Source organism: Oncorhynchus clarkii, chromosome 16, assembly GCF_045791955.1.
Source record: "Oncorhynchus clarkii lewisi isolate Uvic-CL-2024 chromosome 16, UVic_Ocla_1.0, whole genome shotgun sequence".
Lineage (NCBI taxonomy): Eukaryota > Metazoa > Chordata > Actinopteri > Salmoniformes > Salmonidae > Oncorhynchus > Oncorhynchus clarkii.
The window spans coordinates 64,548,972-64,568,678 of NC_092162.1; the positions used below are offsets into that span (position 1 = coordinate 64,548,972).

Below are 19,707 nucleotides of genomic sequence, written 5' to 3' on the forward strand. Positions count from 1 at the left end.
GTCTTCCTCTCTCCTAAGTGTCCTAGTTATGTCCAGTCAGTGTCTTCCTCTCTCCTAAGTGTCCTAGTTATGTCCAGTCAGTGTCTTCCTCTCTCCTAAGTGTCCTAGTTATGTCCAGTCAGTGTCTTCCTCTCTCCTAAGTGTCCTAGTTATGTCCAGTCAGTGTCTTCCTCTCTCCTAAGTGTCCTAGTTATGTCCAGTCAGTGTCTTCCTCTCTCCTAAGTGTCCTAGTTATGTCCAGTCAGTGTCTTCCTCTCTCCTAAGTGTCCTAGTTATGTCCAGTCAGTGTCTTCCTCTCTCCTAAGTGTCCTAGTTATGTCCAGTCAGTGTCTTCCTCTCTCCTAAGTGTCCTAGTTATGTCCAGTCAGTGTCTTCCTCTCTCCTAAGTGTCCTAGTTATGTCCAGTCAGTGTCTTCCTCTCTCCTCCCAGTAAAGTGTCCTAGTTATGTCCAGTCAGTGTCTTCCTCTCTCCTAAGTGTCCTAGTTATGTCCAGTCAGTGTCTTCCTCTCTCCTAAGTGTCCTAGTTATGTCCAGTCAGTGTCTTCCTCTCTCCTAAGTGTCCTAGTTATGTCCAGTCAGTGTCTTCCTCTCTCCTAAGTGTCCTAGTTATGTCCAGTCAGTGTCTTCCTCTCTCCTAAGTGTCCTAGTTATGTCCAGTCAGTGTCTTCCTCTCTCCTAAGTGTCCTAGTTATGTCCAGTCAGTGTCTTCCTCTCTCCTAAGTGTCCTAGTTATGTCCAGTCAGTGTCTTCCTCTCTCCTAAGTGTCCTAGTTATGTCCAGTCAGTGTCTTCCTCTCTCCTAAGTGTCCTAGTTATGTCCAGTCAGTGTCTTCCTCTCTCCAGTCAGTGTCTTCCTCTCTCCTAAGTGTCCTAGTTATGTCCAGTCAGTGTCTTCCTCTCTCCTAAGTGTCCTAGTTATGTCCAGTCAGTGTCTTTCTCTCTCCTAAGTGTCCTAGTTATGTCCAGTCAGTGTCTTCCTCTCTCCTAAGTGTCCTAGTTATGTCCAGTCAGTGTCTTCCTCTCTCCTAAGTGTCCTAGTTATGTCCAGTCAGTGTCTTCCTCTCTCCTAAGTGTCCTAGTTATGTCCAGTCAGTGTCTTTATGTCCAGTCAGTGTCCTCTCTCCTAAGTGTCCTAGTTATGTCCAGTCAGTGTCTTCCTCTCTCCTAAGTGTCCTAGTTATGTCCAGTCAGTGTCTTCCTCTCTCCTAAGTGTCCTAGTTATGTCCAGTCAGTGTCTTCCTCTCTCCTAAGTGTCCTAGTTATGTCCAGTCAGTGTCTTCCTCTCTCCTAAGTGTCCTAGTTATGTCCAGTCAGTGTCTTCCTCTCTCCTAAGTGTCCTAGTTATGTCCAGTCAGTGTCTTCCTCTCTCCTAAGTGTCCTAGTTATGTCCAGTCAGTGTCTTCCTCTCTCCTAAGTGTCCTAGTTATGTCCAGTCAGTGTCTTCCTCTCTCCTAAGTGTCCTAGTTATGTCCAGTCAGTGTCTTCCTCTCTCCTAAGTGTCCTAGTTATGTCCAGTCAGTGTCTTCCTCTCTCTCCTAGTTATGTCCAGTCAAGTGTCCTAGTTATGTCCAGTCAGTGTCTTCCTCTCTCCTAAGTGTCCTAGTTATGTCCAGTCAGTGTCTTCCTCTCTCCTAAGTGTCCTAGTTATGTCCAGTCAGTGTCTTCCTCTCTCCTAAGTGTCCTAGTTATGTCCAGTCAGTGTCTTCCTCTCTCCTAAGTGTCCTAGTTATGTCCAGTCAGTGTCTTCCTCTCTCCTAAGTGTCCTAGTTATGTCCAGTCAGTGTCTTCCTCTCTCCTAAGTGTCCTAGTTATGTCCAGTCAGTGTCTTCCTCTCTCCTAAGTGTCCTAGTTATGTCCAGTCAGTGTCTTCCTCTCTCCTAAGTGTCCTAGTTATGTCCAGTCAGTGTCTTCCTCTCTCCTAAGTGTCCTAGTTATGTCCAGTCAGTGTCTTCCTCTCTCCTAAGTGTCCTAGTTATGTCCAGTCAGTGTCTTCCTCTCTCCTAAGTGTCCTAGTTATGTCCAGTCAGTGTCTTCCTCTCTCCTAAGTGTCCTAGTTATGTCCAGTCAGTGTCTTCCTCTCTCCTAAGTGTCCTAGTTATGTCCAGTCAGTGTCTTCCTCTCTCCTAAGTGTCCTAGTTATGTCCAGTCAGTGTCTTCTCTCTCTCCTAAGTGTCCTAGTTATGTCCAGTCAGTGTCTTCCTCTCTCCTAAGTGTCCTAGTTATGTCCAGTCAGTGTCTTCCTCTCTCCTAAGTGTCCTAGTTATGTCCAGTCAGTGTCTTCCTCTCTCCTAAGTGTCCTAGTTATGTCCAGTCAGTGTCTTCCTCTCTCCTAAGTGTCCTAGTTATGTCCAGTCAGTGTCTTCCTCTCTCCTAAGTGTCCTAGTTATGTCCAGTCAGTGTCTTCCTCTCTCCTAAGTGTCCTAGTTATGTCCAGTCAGTGTCTTCCTCTCTCCTAAGTGTCCTAGTTATGTCCAGTCAGTGTCTTCCTCTCTCCTAAGTGTCCTAGTTATGTCCAGTCAGTGTCTTCCTCTCTCCTAAGTGTCCTAGTTATGTCCAGTCAGTGTCTTCCTCTCTCAGTGTCTTCCTCTCTCCTAAGTGTCCTAGTTATGTCCAGTCAGTGTCTTCCTCTCTCCTAAGTGTCCTAGTTATGTCCAGTCAGTGTCTTCCTCTCTCCTAAGTGTCCTAGTTATGTCCAGTCAGTGTCTTCCTCTCTCCTAAGTGTCCTAGTTATGTCCAGTCAGTGTCTTCCTCTCTCCTAAGTGTCCTAGTTATGTCCAGTCAGTGTCTTCCTCTCTCCTAAGTGTCCTAGTTATGTCCAGTCAGTGTCTTCCTCTCTCCTAAGTGTCCTAGTTATGTCCAGTCAGTGTCTTCCTCTCTCCTAAGTGTCCTAGTTATGTCCAGTCAGTGTCTTCCTCTCTCCTAAGTGTCCTAGTTATGTCCAGTCAGTGTCTTCCTCTCTCCTAAGTGTCCTAGTTATGTCCAGTCAGTGTCTTCCTCTCTCCTAAGTGTCCTAGTTATGTCCAGTCAGTGTCTTCCTCTCTCCTAAGTGTCCTAGTTATGTCCAGTCAGTGTCTTCCTCTCTCCTAAGTGTCCTAGTTATGTCCAGTCAGTGTCTTCCTCTCTCCTAAGTGTCCTAGTTATGTCCAGTCAGTGTCTTCCTCTCTCCTAAGTGTCCTAGTTATGTCCAGTCAGTGTCTTCCTCTCTCCTAAGTGTCCTAGTTATGTCCAGTCAGTGTCTTCCTCTCTCCTAAGTGTCCTAGTTATGTCCAGTCAGTGTCTTCTCTCTCCTAAGTGTCCTAGTTATGTCCAGTCAGTGTCTTCCTCTCTCCTAAGTGTCCTAGTTATGTCCAGTCAGTGTCTTCCTCTCTCCTAAGTGTCCTAGTTATGTCCAGTCAGTGTCTTCCTCTCTCCTAAGTGTCCTAGTTATGTCCAGTCAGTGTCTTCCTCTCTCCTAAGTGTCCTAGTTATGTCCAGTCAGTGTCTTCCTCTCTCCTAAGTGTCCTAGTTATGTCCAGTCAGTGTCTTCCTCTCTCCTAAGTGTCCTAGTTATGTCCAGTCAGTGTCTTCCTCTCTCCTAAGTGTCCTAGTTATGTCCAGTCAGTGTCTTTCTCTCTCCTAAGTGTCCTAGTTATGTCCAGTCAGTGTCTTCCTCTCTCCTAAGTGTCCTAGTTATGTCCAGTCAGTGTCTTTCTCTCTCCTAAGTGTCCTAGTTATGTCCAGTCAGTGTCTTCCTCTCTCCTAAGTGTCCTAGTTATGTCCAGTCAGTGTCTTCCTCTCTCCTAAGTGTCCTAGTTATGTCCAGTCAGTGTCTTCCTCTCTCCTAAGTGTCCTAGTTATGTCCAGTCAGTGTCTTCCTCTCTCCTAAGTGTCCTAGTTATGTCCAGTCAGTGTCTTCCTCTCTCCTAAGTGTCCTAGTTATGTCCAGTCAGTGTCTTCCTCTCTCTCCTAAGTGTCCTTTCTAGTTATGTCCAGTCAGTGTCTTCCTCTCTCCTAAGTGTCCTAGTTATGTCCAGTCAGTGTCTTCCTCTCTCCTAAGTGTCCTAGTTATGTCCAGTCAGTGTCTTTCTCTCTCCTAAGTGTCCTAGTTATGTCCAGTCAGTGTCTTCCTCTCTCCTAAGTGTCCTAGTTATGTCCAGTCAGTGTCTTCCTCTCTCCTAAGTGTCCTAGTTATGTCCAGTCAGTGTCTTTCTCTCTCCTAAGTGTCCTAGTTATGTCCAGTCAGTGTCTTCCTCTCTCCTAAGTGTCCTAGTTATGTCCAGTCAGTGTCTTTCTCTCTCCTAAGTGTCCTAGTTATGTCCAGTCAGTGTCTTCCTCTCTCCTAAGTGTCCTAGTTATGTCCAGTCAGTGTCTTCCTCTCTCCTAAGTGTCCTAGTTATGTCCAGTCAGTGTCTTCCTCTCTCCTAAGTGTCCTAGTTATGTCCAGTCAGTGTCTTTCTCTCTCCTAAGTGTCCTAGTTATGTCCAGTCAGTGTCTTCCTCTCTCCTAAGTGTCCTAGTTATGTCCAGTCAGTGTCTTCCTCTCTCCTAAGTGTCCTAGTTATGTCCAGTCAGTGTCTTCCTCTCTCCTAAGTGTCCTAGTTATGTCCAGTCAGTGTCTTCCTCTCTCCTAAGTGTCCTAGTTATGTCCAGTCAGTGTCTTCCTCTCTCCTAAGTGTCCTAGTTATGTCCAGTCAGTGTCTTCCTCTCTCCTAAGTGTCCTCTGTCTTTCTCTCTCCTAAGTGTCCTAGTTATGTCCAGTCAGTGTCTTCCTCTCTCCTAAGTGTCTTAGTTATGTCCAGTCAGTGTCTTCCTCTCTCCTAAGTGTCCTAGTTATGTCCAGTCAGTGTCTTTCTCTCTCCTAAGTGTCCTAGTTATGTCCAGTCAGTGTCTTCCTCTCTCCTAAGTGTCCTAGTTATGTCCAGTCAGTGTCTTCCTCTCTCCTAAGTGTCCTAGTTATGTCCAGTCAGTGTCTCCCTCTCTCCTAAGTGTCCTAGTTATGTCCAGTCAGTGTCTTCCTCTCTCCTAAGTGTCCTAGTTATGTCCAGTCAGTGTCTTCCTCTCTCCTAAGTGTCCTAGTTATGTCCAGTCAGTGTCTTCCTCTCTCCTAAGTGTCCTAGTTATGTCCAGTCAGTTTCTTCCTCTCTCCTAAGTGTCCTAGTTATGTCCAGTCAGTGTCTTCCTCTCTCCTAAGTGTCCTAGTTATGTCCAGTCAGTGTCTTTCTCTCTCCTAAGTGTCCTAGTTATGTCCAGTCAGTGTCTTCCTCTCTCCTAAGTGTCCTAGTTATGTCCAGTCAGTGTCTTTCTCTCTCCTAAGTGCCCTAGTTATGTCCAGTCAGTGTCTTCCTCTCTCCTAAGTGCCCTAGTTATGTCCAGTCAGTGTCTTCCTCTCTCCTAAGTGTCCTAGTTATGTCCAGTCAGTGTCTTCCTCTCTCCTAAGTGTCCTAGTTATGTCCAGTCAGTGTCTTCCTCTCTCCTAAGTGTCCTAGTTATGTCCAGTCAGTATCTTCCTCTCTCCTAAGTGTCCTAGTTATGTCCAGTCAGTGTCTTCCTCTCTCCTAAGTGTCCTAGTTATGTCCAGTCAGTGTCTTTCTCTCTCCTAAGTGTCCTAGTTATGTCCAGTCAGTGTCTTCCTCTCTCCTAAGTGTCCTAGTTATGTCCAGTCAGTGTCTTTCTCTCTCCTAAGTGTCCTAGTTATGTCCAGTCAGTGTCTTCCTCTCTCCTAAGTGTCCTAGTTATGTCCAGTCAGTGTCTTCCTCTCTCCTAAGTGTCCTAGTTATGTCCAGTCAGTGTCTTCCTCTCTCCTAAGTGTCCTAGTTATGTCAAGTCAGTGTCTTTCTCTCTCCTAAGTGTCCTAGTTATGTCCAGTCAGTGTCTTCCTCTCTCCTAAGTGTCTTAGTTATGTCCAGTCAGTGTCTTCCTCTCTCCTAAGTGTCCTAGTTATGTCCAGTCAGTGTCTTCCTCTCTCCTAAGTGTCCTAGTTATGTCCAGTCAGTGTCTTCCTCTCTCCTAAGTGTCCTAGTTATGTCCAGTCAGTGTCTTCCTCTCTCCTAAGTGTCCTAGTTATGTCCAGTCAGTGTCTCCCTCTCTCCTAAGTGTCCTAGTTATGTCCAGTCAGTGTCTTCCTCTCTCCTAAGTGTCCTAGTTATGTCCAGTCAGTGTCTTCCTCTCTCCTAAGTGTCCTAGTTATGTCCAGTCAGTGTCTTCCTCTCTCCTAAGTGTCCTAGTTATGTCCAGTCAGTGTCTTCCTCTCTCCTAAGTGTCCTAGTTATGTCCAGTCAGTGTCTTCCTCTCTCCTAAGTGTCCTAGTTATGTCCAGTCAGTGTCTTCCTCTCTCCTAAGTGTCCTAGTTATGTCCAGTCAGTGTCTTCCTCTCTCCTAAGTGTCCTAGTTATGTCCAGTCAGTGTCTTCCTCTCTCCTAAGTGTCCTAGTTATGTCCAGTCAGTGTCTTCCTCTCTCCTAAGTGTCCTAGTTATGTCCAGTCAGTGTCTTCCTCTCTCCTAAGTGTCCTAGTTATGTCCAGTCAGTGTCTTCCTCTCTCCTAAGTGTCCTAGTTATGTCCAGTCAGTGTCTTCCTCTCTCCTAAGTGTCCTAGTTATGTCCAGTCAGTGTCTTCCTCTCTCCTAAGTGTCCTAGTTATGTCCAGTCAGTGTCTTCCTCTCTCCTAAGTGTCCTAGTTATGTCCAGTCAGTGTCTTCCTCTCTCCTAAGTGTCCTAGTTATGTCCAGTCAGTGTCTTCCTCTCTCCTAAGTGTCCTAGTTATGTCCAGTCAGTGTCTTCCTCTCTCCTAAGTGTCCTAGTTATGTCCAGTCAGTGTCTTCCTCTCTCCTAAGTGTCCTAGTTATGTCCAGTCAGTGTCTTTCTCTCTCCTAAGTGTCCTAGTTATGTCCAGTCAGTGTCTTCCTCTCTCCTAAGTGTCCTAGTTATGTCCAGTCAGTGTCTTCCTCTCTCCTAAGTGTCCTAGTTATGTCCAGTCAGTGTCTTCCTCTCTCCTAAGTGTCCTAGTTATGTCCAGTCAGTGTCTTTCTCTCTCCTAAGTGTCCTAGTTATGTCCAGTCAGTGTCTTTCTCTCTCCTAAGTGTCCTAGTTATGTCCAGTCAGTGTCTTCCTCTCTCCTAAGTGTCCTAGTTATGTCCAGTCAGTGTCTTCCTCTTTCCTAAGTGTCCTAGTTATGTCCAGTCAGTGTCTTCCTCTCTCCAAAGTGTCCTAGTTATGTCCAGTCAGTGTCTTCCTCTCTCCTAAGTGTCCTAGTTATGTCCAGTCAGTGTCTTCCTCTCTCCTAAGTGTCCTAGTTATGTCCAGTCAGTGTCTTCCTCTCTCCTAAGTGTCCTAGTTATGTCCAGTCAGTGTCTTCCTCTCTCCTAAGTGTCCTAGTTATGTCCAGTCAGTGTCTTTCTCTCTCCTAAGTGTCCTAGTTATGTCCAGTCAGTGTCTTCCTCTCTCCTAAGTGTCCTAGTTATGTCCAGTCAGTGTCTTCCTCTCTCCTAAGTGTCCTAGTTATGTCCAGTCAGTGTCTTTCTCTCTCCTAAGTGTCCTAGTTATGTCCAGTCAGTGTCTTCCTCTCTCCTAAGTGTCCTAGTTATGTCCAGTCAGTGTCTTCCTCTCTCCTAAGTGTCCTAGTTATGTCCAGTCAGTGTCTTTCTCTCTCCTAAGTGTCCTAGTTATGTCCAGTCAGTGTCTTCCTCTCTCCTAAGTGCCCTAGTTATGTCCAGTCAGTGTCTTCCTCTCTCCTAAGTGTCCTAGTTATGTCCAGTCAGTGTCTTTCTCTCTCCTAAGTGTCCTAGTTATGTCCAGTCAGTGTCTTCCTCTCTCCTAAGTGTCCTAGTTATGTCCAGTCAGTGTCTTCCTCTCTCCTAAGTGTCCTAGTTATGTCCAGTCAGTGTCTTCCTCTCTCCTAAGTGTCCTAGTTATGTCCAGTCAGTGTCTTTCTCTCTCCTAAGTGTCCTAGTTATGTCCAGTCAGTGTCTTTCTCTCTCCTAAGTGTCCTAGTTATGTCCAGTCAGTGTCTTCCTCTCTCCTAAGTGTCCTAGTTATGTCCAGTCAGTGTCTTCCTCTCTCCTAAGTGTCCTAGTTATGTCCAGTCAGTGTCTTCCTCTCTCCAAAGTGTCCTAGTTATGTCCAGTCAGTGTCTTCCTCTCTCCTAAGTGTCCTAGTTATGTCCAGTCAGTGTCTTCCTCTCTCCTAAGTGTCCTAGTTATGTCCCGTCAGTGTCTTCCTCTCTCCAAAGTGTCCTAGTTATGTCCAGTCAGTGTCTTCCTCTCTCCTAAGTGTCCTAGTTATGTCCAGTCAGTGTCTTCCTCTCTCCTAAGTGTCCTAGTTATGTCCAGTCAGTGTCTTCCTCTCTCCTAAGTGTCCTAGTTATGTCCAGTCAGTGTCTTCCTCTCTCCAACCACCCCTTTCTCTTTTCCTCTTCTCTTACTCCAGAGTGTGGCCAGCCTCTGCCTGGAGCTAAAGGGAATATTCTAGCTCACATCCTCTCCTCTCTGCTCCCGGAAAGCCTTCATTTATGCCTGTCGCCCACTCAGAACAGATGACCAAGCCCCATATTGAACATAGCCAGAGAGGAAACTCACAACATGAATTAAAACAGTTAAATCTCTGTGGATGAAGACATTTTCACCATGACTGCCTGCACAACTGCCTGCCTGCACGACTGCCTGCAGGGCACGACTGCCTGCCTGCACGACTGCCTGCCTGCACGACTGCCTGCCTGCACGACTGCCTGCAGGGCACGACTGCCTGCAGGGCACGACTGCCTGCAGGGCACACTGCCTGCAGGGCACGACTGCCTGCAGGGCACGACTGCCTGCCTGCACGACTGCCTGCCTGCTGGGTTTTCCATCTGAAACGTATTTCTGTTCAGTTACCTAAGGTGACTGACTGGGAATGTTATCCTTCCCTGGTGGTTTGTTTAAGTGGTCAACAAAACTGTCTCAGACAAAGAACTTCTGTAGGAGATGGGGGACGGAACTCTGTTCTCTTGAATTGGGCCAATAAAGGCCAGTTCAAATTAAATGCTCTTTCCCTCTCCGTCTTCAATCTATACACCCCTCTTTCCCTCTCCGTCTTCATACTATACACCCCCTCTTTCCCTCTTCGTCTTCATACTATACACCCCCTCTTTCCCTCTCCGTCTTCAATCTATACACCCCCTCTTTCCCTCTCCGTCTTCAATCTATACACCCCCTCTTTCTCTCTCTCCTCTCCATCTCTCCCTCTCTCTTACGTAGAGGTTGCCAAGGCCTTTGAAGTCGTTCTCCTTCAGCTCAGTGATGCGGTTGTTCTGCAGGTCCAAGAGTTTGGTGTCAGCGGGAATGCCCTTAGGCACTTCAGTCAAACCTGCAAACACACACACACACACACACACACACACACACACACACACACACACAGTGTCAGTGGGGATTCATACACATACGGAACAAAAACATACATACACGCCCTCACACCCAGATGGGGACACCAGATGTCATCCAGCTGTTTTAGATTTCACTAAGTCCCAAAGGACGTGATTGCAACACCATCATCAAGATCACATCAAGTAAATTAGGACGACACAGTAGGGCACAACCCTGACACACACACACACAAAGAAACACACACCACACACACACACATATTATAAAGAGACTATTCCTATGGCAATATGAGAGTACAGTTAATTTACTGCAGAGAAACACCTGCTTACAACCAGAGCCCTGATTGGCTCCTCGTTAAGAAAACAGATCTCTCTGTTCAACTCCAAACTTTAAACCAGAACATGATGTCATTGTCTATCATGCGCAAGAACTCCGGCAGTGACAATATCATTGTAATGGAAGAGTATCTCAAATTGTGGGTTGGACAAACTGGTGTGTTGCAGCCAGTGACTATGATTGTATGATTGTATTATTTTGATCTTTCATCCTACTTGGTACATTCTGGTCCCCAAAAGGATTCTGATTAAACTTCTTATAAACATGATTCAACTCAGTGAACCATTTTAATGAGACACCATCATTGTTAAGTTGTTTCAGTTCTCAGATGGTCTGATTGGCCAGGTCAACAGAACCAAGCCGCTGCCATGGTTACATCTCATCATGACTAGGACTGTGGGGTCATAACATTTTGTCAGCTGGTTATTGTCATGCAAAAGACTGCTGGTCTCACGGTAATGTAACGTTAATTAACATAAACACATTTAGCATCTCCAAATACAAACTGCTAATATATGCCTTTGGAACATATCCATTTTAACAAGTCTAATAAAGTCTAATAAATCAGTTAAATCCATGATTCATTTTAGGCAGGTCCAAAGAAACATGATATGTTAACAGTTAACAGAATAGGAGTTGGCCTACAACTAACTGTATGTTATCTGGCTATGCTCCATGCTATAGGCTCGTTCATTTAGCCCACAAGATAGGCTTATGAGCCCCAAGTCATTTTATATTATATGATTTTATAAGAAGAAGAACATAATGGAATATAACCAAATAAATGATATTTCTCCCATTCTGGAGCGAGTGCATATGAAGGCAATAGGTTGAGCGTACAAGTGATATAGGCTACGCTACGCTACGCTACATTTAGTTATTTGGCAACTTTAGTTGTTAATTATACAAACCTTACAATGTCTTAGAAATCAAAACATACATACAGTGCCTTGCGAAAGTATTCGGCCCCCTTGAACTTTGCGACCTTTTGCCACATTTCAGGCTTCAAACATAAAGATATAAAACTGTATTTTTTTTGAAGAATCAACAACAAGTGGGACACAATCATGAAGTGGACGACATTTATTGGATATTTCAAACTTTTTTAACCAATCAAAAACTGAAAAATTGGGTGTGCAAAATTATTCAGCCCCCTTAAGTTAATACTTTGTAGCGCCACCTTTTGCTGCGATTACAGTTGTAAGTCGCTTGGGGTATGTCTCTATCAGTTTTGCACATCGAGAGACTGAAATTTTTTCCCATTCCTCCTTGCAAAACAGCTCGAGCTCAGTGAGGTTGGATGGAGAGCATTTATGAACAGCAGTTTTCAGTTCTTTCCACAGATTCTCGATTGGATTCAGGTCTGGACTTTGACTTGGCCATTCTAACACCTGGATATGTTTATTTTTGAACCATTCCATTGTAGATTTTGCTTTATGTTTTGGATCATTGTCTTGTTGGAAGACAAATCTCCGTCCCAGTCTCAGGTCTTTTGCAGACTCCATCAGGTTTTCTTCCAGAATGGTCCTGTATTTGGCTCCATCCATCTCCCCATCAATTTTAACCATCTTCCCTGTCCCTGCTGAAGAAAAGTAGGCCCAAACCATGATGCTGCCACCACCATGTTTGACAGTGGGGATGGTGTGTTCAGCTGTGTTGCTTTTACGCCAAACATAACGTTTTGCATTGTTGCCAAAAAGTTCAATTTTGGTTTCATCTGACCAGAGCACCTTCTTCCACGTTTGGTGTGTCTCCCAGGTGGCTTGTGGCAAACTTTAAACAACACTTTTTATGGATATCTTTAAGAAATGGCTTTCTTCTTGCCACTCTTCCATAAAGGCCAGATTTGTGCAATATATGAGTGATTGTTGTCCTATGGACAGAGTCTCCCACCTCAGCTGTAGATCTCTGCAGTTCATCCAGAGTGATCATGGGCCTCTTGGCTGCATCTCTGATCAGTCTTCTCCTTGTATGAGCTGAAAGTTTAGAGGGACGGCCAGGTCTTGGTAGATTTGCAGTGGTCTGATACTCCTTCCATTTCAATATTATCGCTTGCACAGTGCTCCTTGGGATGTTTAAAGCTTGGGAAATCTTTTTGTATCCAAATCCGGCTTTAAACTTCTTCACAACAGTATCTCGGACCTGCCTGGTGTGTTCCTTGTTCTTCATGATGCTCTCTGCGCTTTTAACAGACCTCTGAGACTATCACAGTGCAGGTGCATTTATACGGAGACTTGATTACACACAGGTGGATTGTATTTATCATCATTAGTCATTTAGGTCAACATTGGATCATTCAGAGATCCTCACTGAACTTCTGGAGAGAGTTTGCTGCACTGAAAGTAAAGTGTTTGATGTGATTGTCTATTGCATTGATATCCGAGTGGTTGGAAGGACAATTGAGTACCAGACCATTAGCGAGTTGGATACTACCAACACATGGTCCTGAGTGCATAAAAGGAGATTACCTTGATTCAACAGTCATGTTGAATTTTACTGCGGTCATGACTCATGAATCACGTCCAGCAACCATCATACTGTTGCAACAACCCTCTTACTGCTGGGGACCTAGCAACACCTACTGTTCCCCTGTCACACCCTGACCACATCTGACACAGAGCACACTACTACACCCTCCTGACCACATCTGACACAGAGCACACTACTACACCCTCCTGACCACAACCAGGACACAACACAACACATTGAACACTACCAATGTCTCTACTCAACATAGAGGATGTTCTGTGTGTCTGAAGAAACCTATTCTGGTCAATATTGGTCATTTTAACACAACTCAAACACCTCCCTTGACAGAACATGTACCCCTGAAACGCTAAACCAAGCACCGCCCCGATACGCTAAACCAAGCACCACCCCGAAACGCTAAACCAAGCACCGCCTCGAAACGCTAAACCAAGCACCGCCCCAAAACGCTAAACCAAGCACCGCCCCAAAACGCTAAACCAAGCACCGCCCCAAAACGCTAAACCAAGCACCGCCCCGAAACGCTTAACCAAGCACCGCCCCGAAACGCTAAACCACGCACCGCCCCGAAACGCTTAACCAAGCACCGCCCTGAAACGCTAAACCAAGCACCGCCCCGAAACGCTAAACCAAGCACCACCCCGAAATGCTTAACCAAGCACCGCCCCGAAACGCTAAACCAAGCACCGCCCCGAAACACTAAACCAAGCACCGCCCCGAAACGCTAAACCAAGCACCGCCCCGAAACGCTAAACCAAGCACCACCCCGAAATGCTTACCCAAGCACCGCCCCGAAACGCTAAACCAAGCACCGCCCCGAAACGCTAAACCAAGCACCGCCCCGAAACGCTAAACCACGCACCGCCCCGAAACGCTAAACCACGCACCGCCCCGAAACGCTAAACCACGCACCGCCCCGAAACAAAGTCTTTACCACTGTACCACACAACTCTCCTGTATGTAGTCACAACCATTTTGCTCAAAACAAAAGCCCATAAAAGCCCATGCCAACACCCCACACCCACTCAACAACCCAACCCCATTGTAAACCCCAAACCCCAGCAAAACTCCAATCTGTACCCCCAAATCCTTCCTCTCTAACCACTACACCTAAACCCCACTACTGTTTTCCGCAGAAGATTGGTACACACACAGAGACAGAGACAGACGCCATAGTCAAAATACATCTGTTCTAAATAAGCACTGACAACTCGCAAATTATACGCTTCCACATTTACTCACTTCAGTAGTCTGGGACAGGAAATATAGTGTTAGGTGGTGGGATGAAAATGACATGATGATTCAACAAAAGCGAATAAGAAAGTACAGACTATTATTTGCAATATAATAGTTAACTGGAAGATTACTACCGTAGGTACACACAAAAAAGCAACACATTTGCCCATACAGAAATATAAAGACATACTACACAAACATACACAACGCTTAGACCTACTGCACAGTGCGTGCACACACAAAAATACACACACAGTGCATACAGCTACAATGTTCATATTTTGAGATAATAAGCATTTATTTCCAGGCTTGTCATTGGCCTTTGTTGGGACATAGACTGTAAAGTCTTTGAGAGGGCTATAATTTAGGAGAATGGAGGATTATGGTCTGTGAATCTGTGTATTTATATACATTTATATGTGTATGTGCGTGCTTGCGTGTGTTAAGATGTAGGATCGTAATTTGAGCCAGTTTGCTACAGCAGGAAAATAGTCATGCAGCAACAGGAAATGTGTATCATGATGTGGATTAAATTAACAGACATTTTTGTAGGGGTTGATACATTTTCGTAAGGGGAAATCAAGTCTAAAATGTCAAAGAAATGCCAAACTTCAGAAGCCTTTTTAAACCTCAAATACACTACAAGTTTTACATTTCCTGCATTGCATGAACGTTTTCCATGAACAGGATGATCAAATTAAAATCCTACATCTGTATGTGTTCCTTGTTCATTTGAAGGATTAAATCATTTGACACATAATCAATTGAAAATGACGCCTCTGGTCTACTATAGGATCATCGTTGTCATTTGTTTGAGCTCCTGTCTATTTCAGTGTTAATGAAATTGGACATACAACACTGATCTTTCCCAATCCTCTCCAACGAAGCTAAGGATAAACACAAACACATGGCTTCCATCCATTCTTTAGTAACACTCTTCGCTTCTATCTCTCTCATCCTTCCCTCGATTTCCGTTGAACATCCTGTTGTGTGTGTCAAGAAGACCATGAAACAGCTCATTAAAGACCTCAAGGAAATTACACACTGAGCTTTCATCTTTCTCTCTCTCTCTCTCTCTCTCTCTCTCTCTCTCTCTCTCTCTCTCTCCCTCATGTCGGGAACAGAAAATCCCTCTAAGACATGCCTTTCGTTATCAAAATACACCCGTTATCCGTGAGATAAATTCCTCTCTATGATAATACACCATCAGATCCCATTCTATCTCCTCTCTTTCTCTCTCTCTCTCTCTCTCTCTGGAGTCACGCAATGCACAAAGTCATTCACAGAATAACCTCAACCAGCTGAACCCTCTCTGCCTCCCATTCATATTCTACTGGGCTCTCTTGCCTCCAAAACAAATGACTGCACAAATGACTGCACCATGCTTCAGGTAACCAGATAAACTTGCACAATGGCACACACACACACACACACAAGTGCTTCAGGCTTACGGTGAGACACACACTCACCCAGATCGGAGCATTGCACCACTCTGCGTTGGCACTGGCACCCGAAGGGGCATGAGGGCAGATCAGGGGGCAGCTCCTCTATTGCCGAGCCTTCCTCTTCATCTCTCATCATTGACATCATCCCTCCCACATCGCTGTCCATCGCAAAGTCCCAGAATCCCCTCTGCTCAAAGGGCAGGGCCGACAAGGGGGTGGGCAGCCGCGCGAGACACAGCAGCAACAGGAGAGAAGAGTGGGCCAACATCACGGGACTATACACATACACCTGTGGAAAGAAAGAGAGAGAGAATTAAAAACACACCTAGAGAGAGAGAGTTAAAAACACCCAGAGAGAGAGAGAGTTAAAAACACACCTCTAAAGAGAGAGAAATATTGTGATGCTGGCTACTTTGAAGAATCTAAAATATGAAATATATTTTGATATGTTTAACACTTTTTTGGTTACTACATGATTCCATGTGTGTTATTTAATAGTTTTGATGTCTTCACTATTATTCTACAATGTAGGCAATAGAAGAAAAAAATGGACTGGTGCTGTACATATTACATACACTGTGGTACAGTAACAGACCAGTTTCTCATATGTCGTCAAGACATGACGACATTGTTATTACGGTGCCATTCAATATCTAAGTAAATTAATTAAATCCCGTTGCTGTCCTGTGAGTGTGGCGTCTCTCTTTATTGTCCTGGTAGTGAGGGCAGATGGCTACTTGGCTGTCAGAAAGCAACACACTGCTCCGCCTACCCTGCACCGTGATTCGGTCACACCTAAATACACTCCACTGGCTATACTGGCTCTGCAGCTTGCCCCGGCTGCTATGGGTGGCTGACCCAGACAGGGTGTGCTCCTAACAACCACACCTGCAGAGAAGAGAGGGAGGAGAGGAAAATAAAAATCAAGCCAGCATAAACCCATCAAAAAGTCTGGAAAGAAAGTAGGAGGAGGAGGAAGGGTGGAGAAAGTAGGAGGAGGAGGAAGGGTGGAGAAAGTAGGAGGAGGAGGAAGGGTAGAGAAAGTAGGAGGAGGAGGAAGGGTGGAGAAAGTAGGAGAAGGAAGAGGAGGAGGGGTGGAGAAAGTAGGAGGAGGAGGAAGGGTGGAGAAAGTAGGAGGAGGAGGAAGGGTGGAGAAAGTAGGAGGAGGAAGGGTGGAGAAAGTAGAAGGAGGAGGAAGGGTGGAGAAAGTAGAAGGAGGAGGAAGGGTGGAGAAAGTAGGAGGAGGAGGAAGGGTGGAGAAAGTAGGAGGAGGAAGGGTGGAGAAAGTAGAAGGAGGAGGAAGGGTGGAGAAAGTAGAAGGAGGAGGAAGGGTGGAGAAAGTAGGAGGAGGAGGAAGGGTGGAGAAAGTAGGAGAAGGAGGAAGAGTGGAGAAAGTAGGAGGAGGAGGAAGGGTGGAGAAAGTAGGAGGAGGAAGGGTGGTGAAAGTAGGAGGAGGAGGAGGAAGGGTGGAGAAAGTAGAAGGAGGAGGAAGGGTGAAGAAAGTATGAGGAGGAGGAAGGGTGGAGGAAGTAGAAGGAGGAGGAAGGGTGGAAAAAGTAGGAGGAGGAGGAAGGGTGGAGGAAGTAGGAGGAGGAGGGGTGGAGAAAGTAGGAGGAGGATGAAGGGTGGAGAAAGTAGGAGGAGGAGGAAGGGTGGAGAAAGTAGAAGGAGGAGGAAGGGTGGAGAAAGTAGGAGGAGGAGGAAGGGTGGAAAAAGTAGGAGGAGGAGGAAGGGTGGAAAAAGTAGGAGGAGGAGGAAGGGTGGAAAAAGCCTAAGCAGTCAGTTGCACCTGCCAGTAAATAAATCCATATTGAGAGGATGGACAGGATGACTTGTGAGAAAGATCATCCTTAGCCTTTGGGACAGAGTGGGTGTCAGTCTGTTTCCCTCAAATACAGAAGGGGTGTGTCTGACCAAATAAATGCTCTACAGCCCAAATGGAGGAAAATGTGAAACCATGAACTCCGGAGTCAAACACTTCGTCCATTCATCCAGTCAGGAAAACAGCAGTGTGTGTGTGTGTGTGTGTGTGTGTGTGTGTGTGTGTGTGTGTGTGTGTGTTACTGAATGTGTCTGTGGGTGCAGAGCCAGGCTCCATGATGTCATTGCTGAGCACACATACTCCTCCTGCTGCTAGTTGAGCTAACCGGGAATGTTACCCACCCACCCTGCCATTACCCCAGTCTACAGCAGTAGAAGCTACTTCCTGCCATCACCCCAGTCGACAGCAGTAGAAGCTACTTCCTGCCATCACCCCAGTCTACAGCAGTAGAAGCTACTTCCTGCCATCACCCCAGTCTACAGCAGTAGAAGCTCCTTCCTGCCATCACCCCAGTCTACAGCAGTAGAAGCTACTTCCTGCCATCACCCCAGTCTACAGCAGTAGAAGCTCCTTCCTGCCATCACCCCAGTCTACAGCAGTAGAAGCTACTTCCTGCCATCACCCCAGTCTACAGCAGTAGAAGATCCTTTCTCACTCTAACCCCAAATCATAAGAAACAATTACCATAACCCTAGGCCCAAATACTACACAACAAAACTATTCCTAACCATAATGTTGTAATAAGTGTCTTGGGATCTTTTGTAAACCTGCACTGACCTTGCCTAACCACTAGGAGCTAGACATCAACTTAGAACAGGAGGGAGGGAGGGAGGGAGGGAGGGGGGGGGGGAGGGGCGGGAGGGAGGGAGGAATTGTCAGAAAAGGATAAATGGAGAGAAAGCGATATAGAATTGGAGCTGAAGAGAGGCAGAAAGTGAGAGATGGAGAAAGAGGGAAAATGAGAGAGCAGGAGAGTGTGCTAAAAAGAGTGGCACCAGATGTCCTGGTTACCCAGTCAGGTTCATATGTGTGTGTGTGTTTATATACACGCGAGTGCCTCCCCATCACCGAGCCCAACCCTCGGGACATGCCGTTCTTGGCTCTTCCAGTCTCTCTAACCTGTGCTGCCGTTTCCAGCCACGGCGGAAATGCGCTTGCCTTTCAAGAAGAATTTAAAAGACATGATAATGCTTAGAGTGAAGTCGAGGAACTCACAATGTCTCAAACTAAAGACTTCATCCTTGAATAACAGACTGACCACTAAGACACAACAGCTGGACAGGCCACGTACTTCATGTGGATGTTTTCTTTCAGTCATCATACACTTAAATGCCTGACTTTATGTTTCTTGTGATTCAGAGATATAGAGATTGAATACAAGGGATGTGATTATGTAGTGGCTGAGAGGAACAGCCGGATAGAGGCTTGAACCAGACCTCTTGGCAGAGGAAGCCCATAGTCTTAAATACAGAGAGGTTACGATTCATAAGCAAGTTTGAAACTAGCTCAAGTTAGAAGTTTCCCCTATTCACAATCTTACCCTAAATTGTAACTTTTACCAACCTGAACCAGGGAAATGCATCTGACCTCACTGGCTATGTCCAACTTCTACCTCGGCCTACTCCCTCTCCGAGGTCTGTTGAATATCATTAACCAGATGTCTGTATACGGTAGTCCTAGGGGACTGTGTACATCTGTGGTGTATGTATTTATACACACTCAAGTGGAAGTCAAAAACAAACACTGTATGTACACGCATCAACTCAACACTAACATCTGACCACATCTACATCTTCGGATCGTACACCAGAACACCATTACGCCCTGATTTCAAAAGGACAAACTGTAAACAAACACGTGAAAAAGTGGAGAGGATGTGCAGTGTCAGGAATACGTCATGCCAAATAGTCGCAGATGTCCGCAGAGAGATAATGATATTGTCTGACAGACACCCCACTAGGCAAACACTGGTTGAATCAACATTGTTTCCACGTCATTTCAATTAAATGAAGTTGATCTAACCTGGAATAGACGTTGTTTAAACAGTGTGAAAGTTGTTCCTGTTGTGTCTTAATGTTCATTGAGATAAGAGCTAGTCCTCTGAAGATGAAAGTTAATGGTTTGGTTTGAGTCAGGGACGTTTGTGAGCGCTGATAAAAAGCCTCCCCGTGTTATTCAGAAGATCACTCGTACAATTAGGGCTCCATCTCTCTCTCTTCTCTCTCTCCCTCTCTCGTCCTCTCTTTCTCACATACACCCTCCCTCTCTCAACTCTCTCTTCCATACACCCTCCCTCTCTCTCATCATCGTCATTTCTTCCTCTAGTCTTCCCTTTCTTTCCCTCGCACACCACAGCACCTCTAAGGCAAACATAGAGAGTGGAACAGGAACAGCTGTCCCGCTTTCATACATCTCCCCTTTACCCTGATCAAATAAACAAATAGAATCAAATCAAAGTTTATTGGTTGCGTGCACAGATTTGCAGATATTATCGCAGATGCAGCAATATGCTTGTGTTTCTAACAGTAAGGTAATACCTATCAACAGTTGACAGTACATGTCAGAGCAAAAACCAAGCCATAAGGTCAAGGGAATTGTCCGTAGAGCTCCAGGCCAGGATTGTGTCGAGGCACAGATCTGGGGAAGGGTACCAAAAAATGGCTGCAGCATTGAAGGTCCCCAAGAACACAGTGGCCTCCATCATTCTTAAATGGAAAAAGTTTGGAACCACCAAGCCTCTTCCTATGTCATATTTCAGCTTTTCAATTTTTATTAATGAGTAAAATTGTTTTTGCTTTGTCATTAATAGGTATTGTGTGTAGATTGATGAGGGAAACAAATATTGAATCAATTTTAGAATAAGGCTGTAACGTAACAAAATGTGGAAAAACTCAAGGGGTCTGAATACTTTCCGAATGATGTCACCGGCTTTCTAGCCATCGCCACTCCATTTCTCATGTATCCATTTGTCTTGTCTTGTTTTCGTACACACCTGGTTTTCATATATCCATTTGTCTTGTCTGGTTTTCATACACACCTGGTTTTC

The 19,707-nt window shown here is 45.5% G+C and overlaps 1 protein-coding gene across 1 annotated transcript in view; it reads right to left on the reverse strand.

Annotated features, from left to right (window-relative positions):
• LOC139368906 (biglycan b) overlaps nucleotides 1-19,707 on the reverse strand; it is a 35,837-nt gene that overhangs the window by 7,204 nt on the left and 8,926 nt on the right. Inside the window, exons 2-3 of the mRNA XM_071108387.1 lie at nucleotides 14,864-15,128; nucleotides 9,203-9,315 (exon numbers count right to left, since the gene is read on the reverse strand). Of these exons, the coding sequence (XP_070964488.1) occupies nucleotides 9,203-9,315; nucleotides 14,864-15,107 (357 nt within the window). The 5' untranslated portion in view covers nucleotides 15,108-15,128. The remainder of the gene's footprint in view (nucleotides 1-9,202; nucleotides 9,316-14,863; nucleotides 15,129-19,707) is intronic.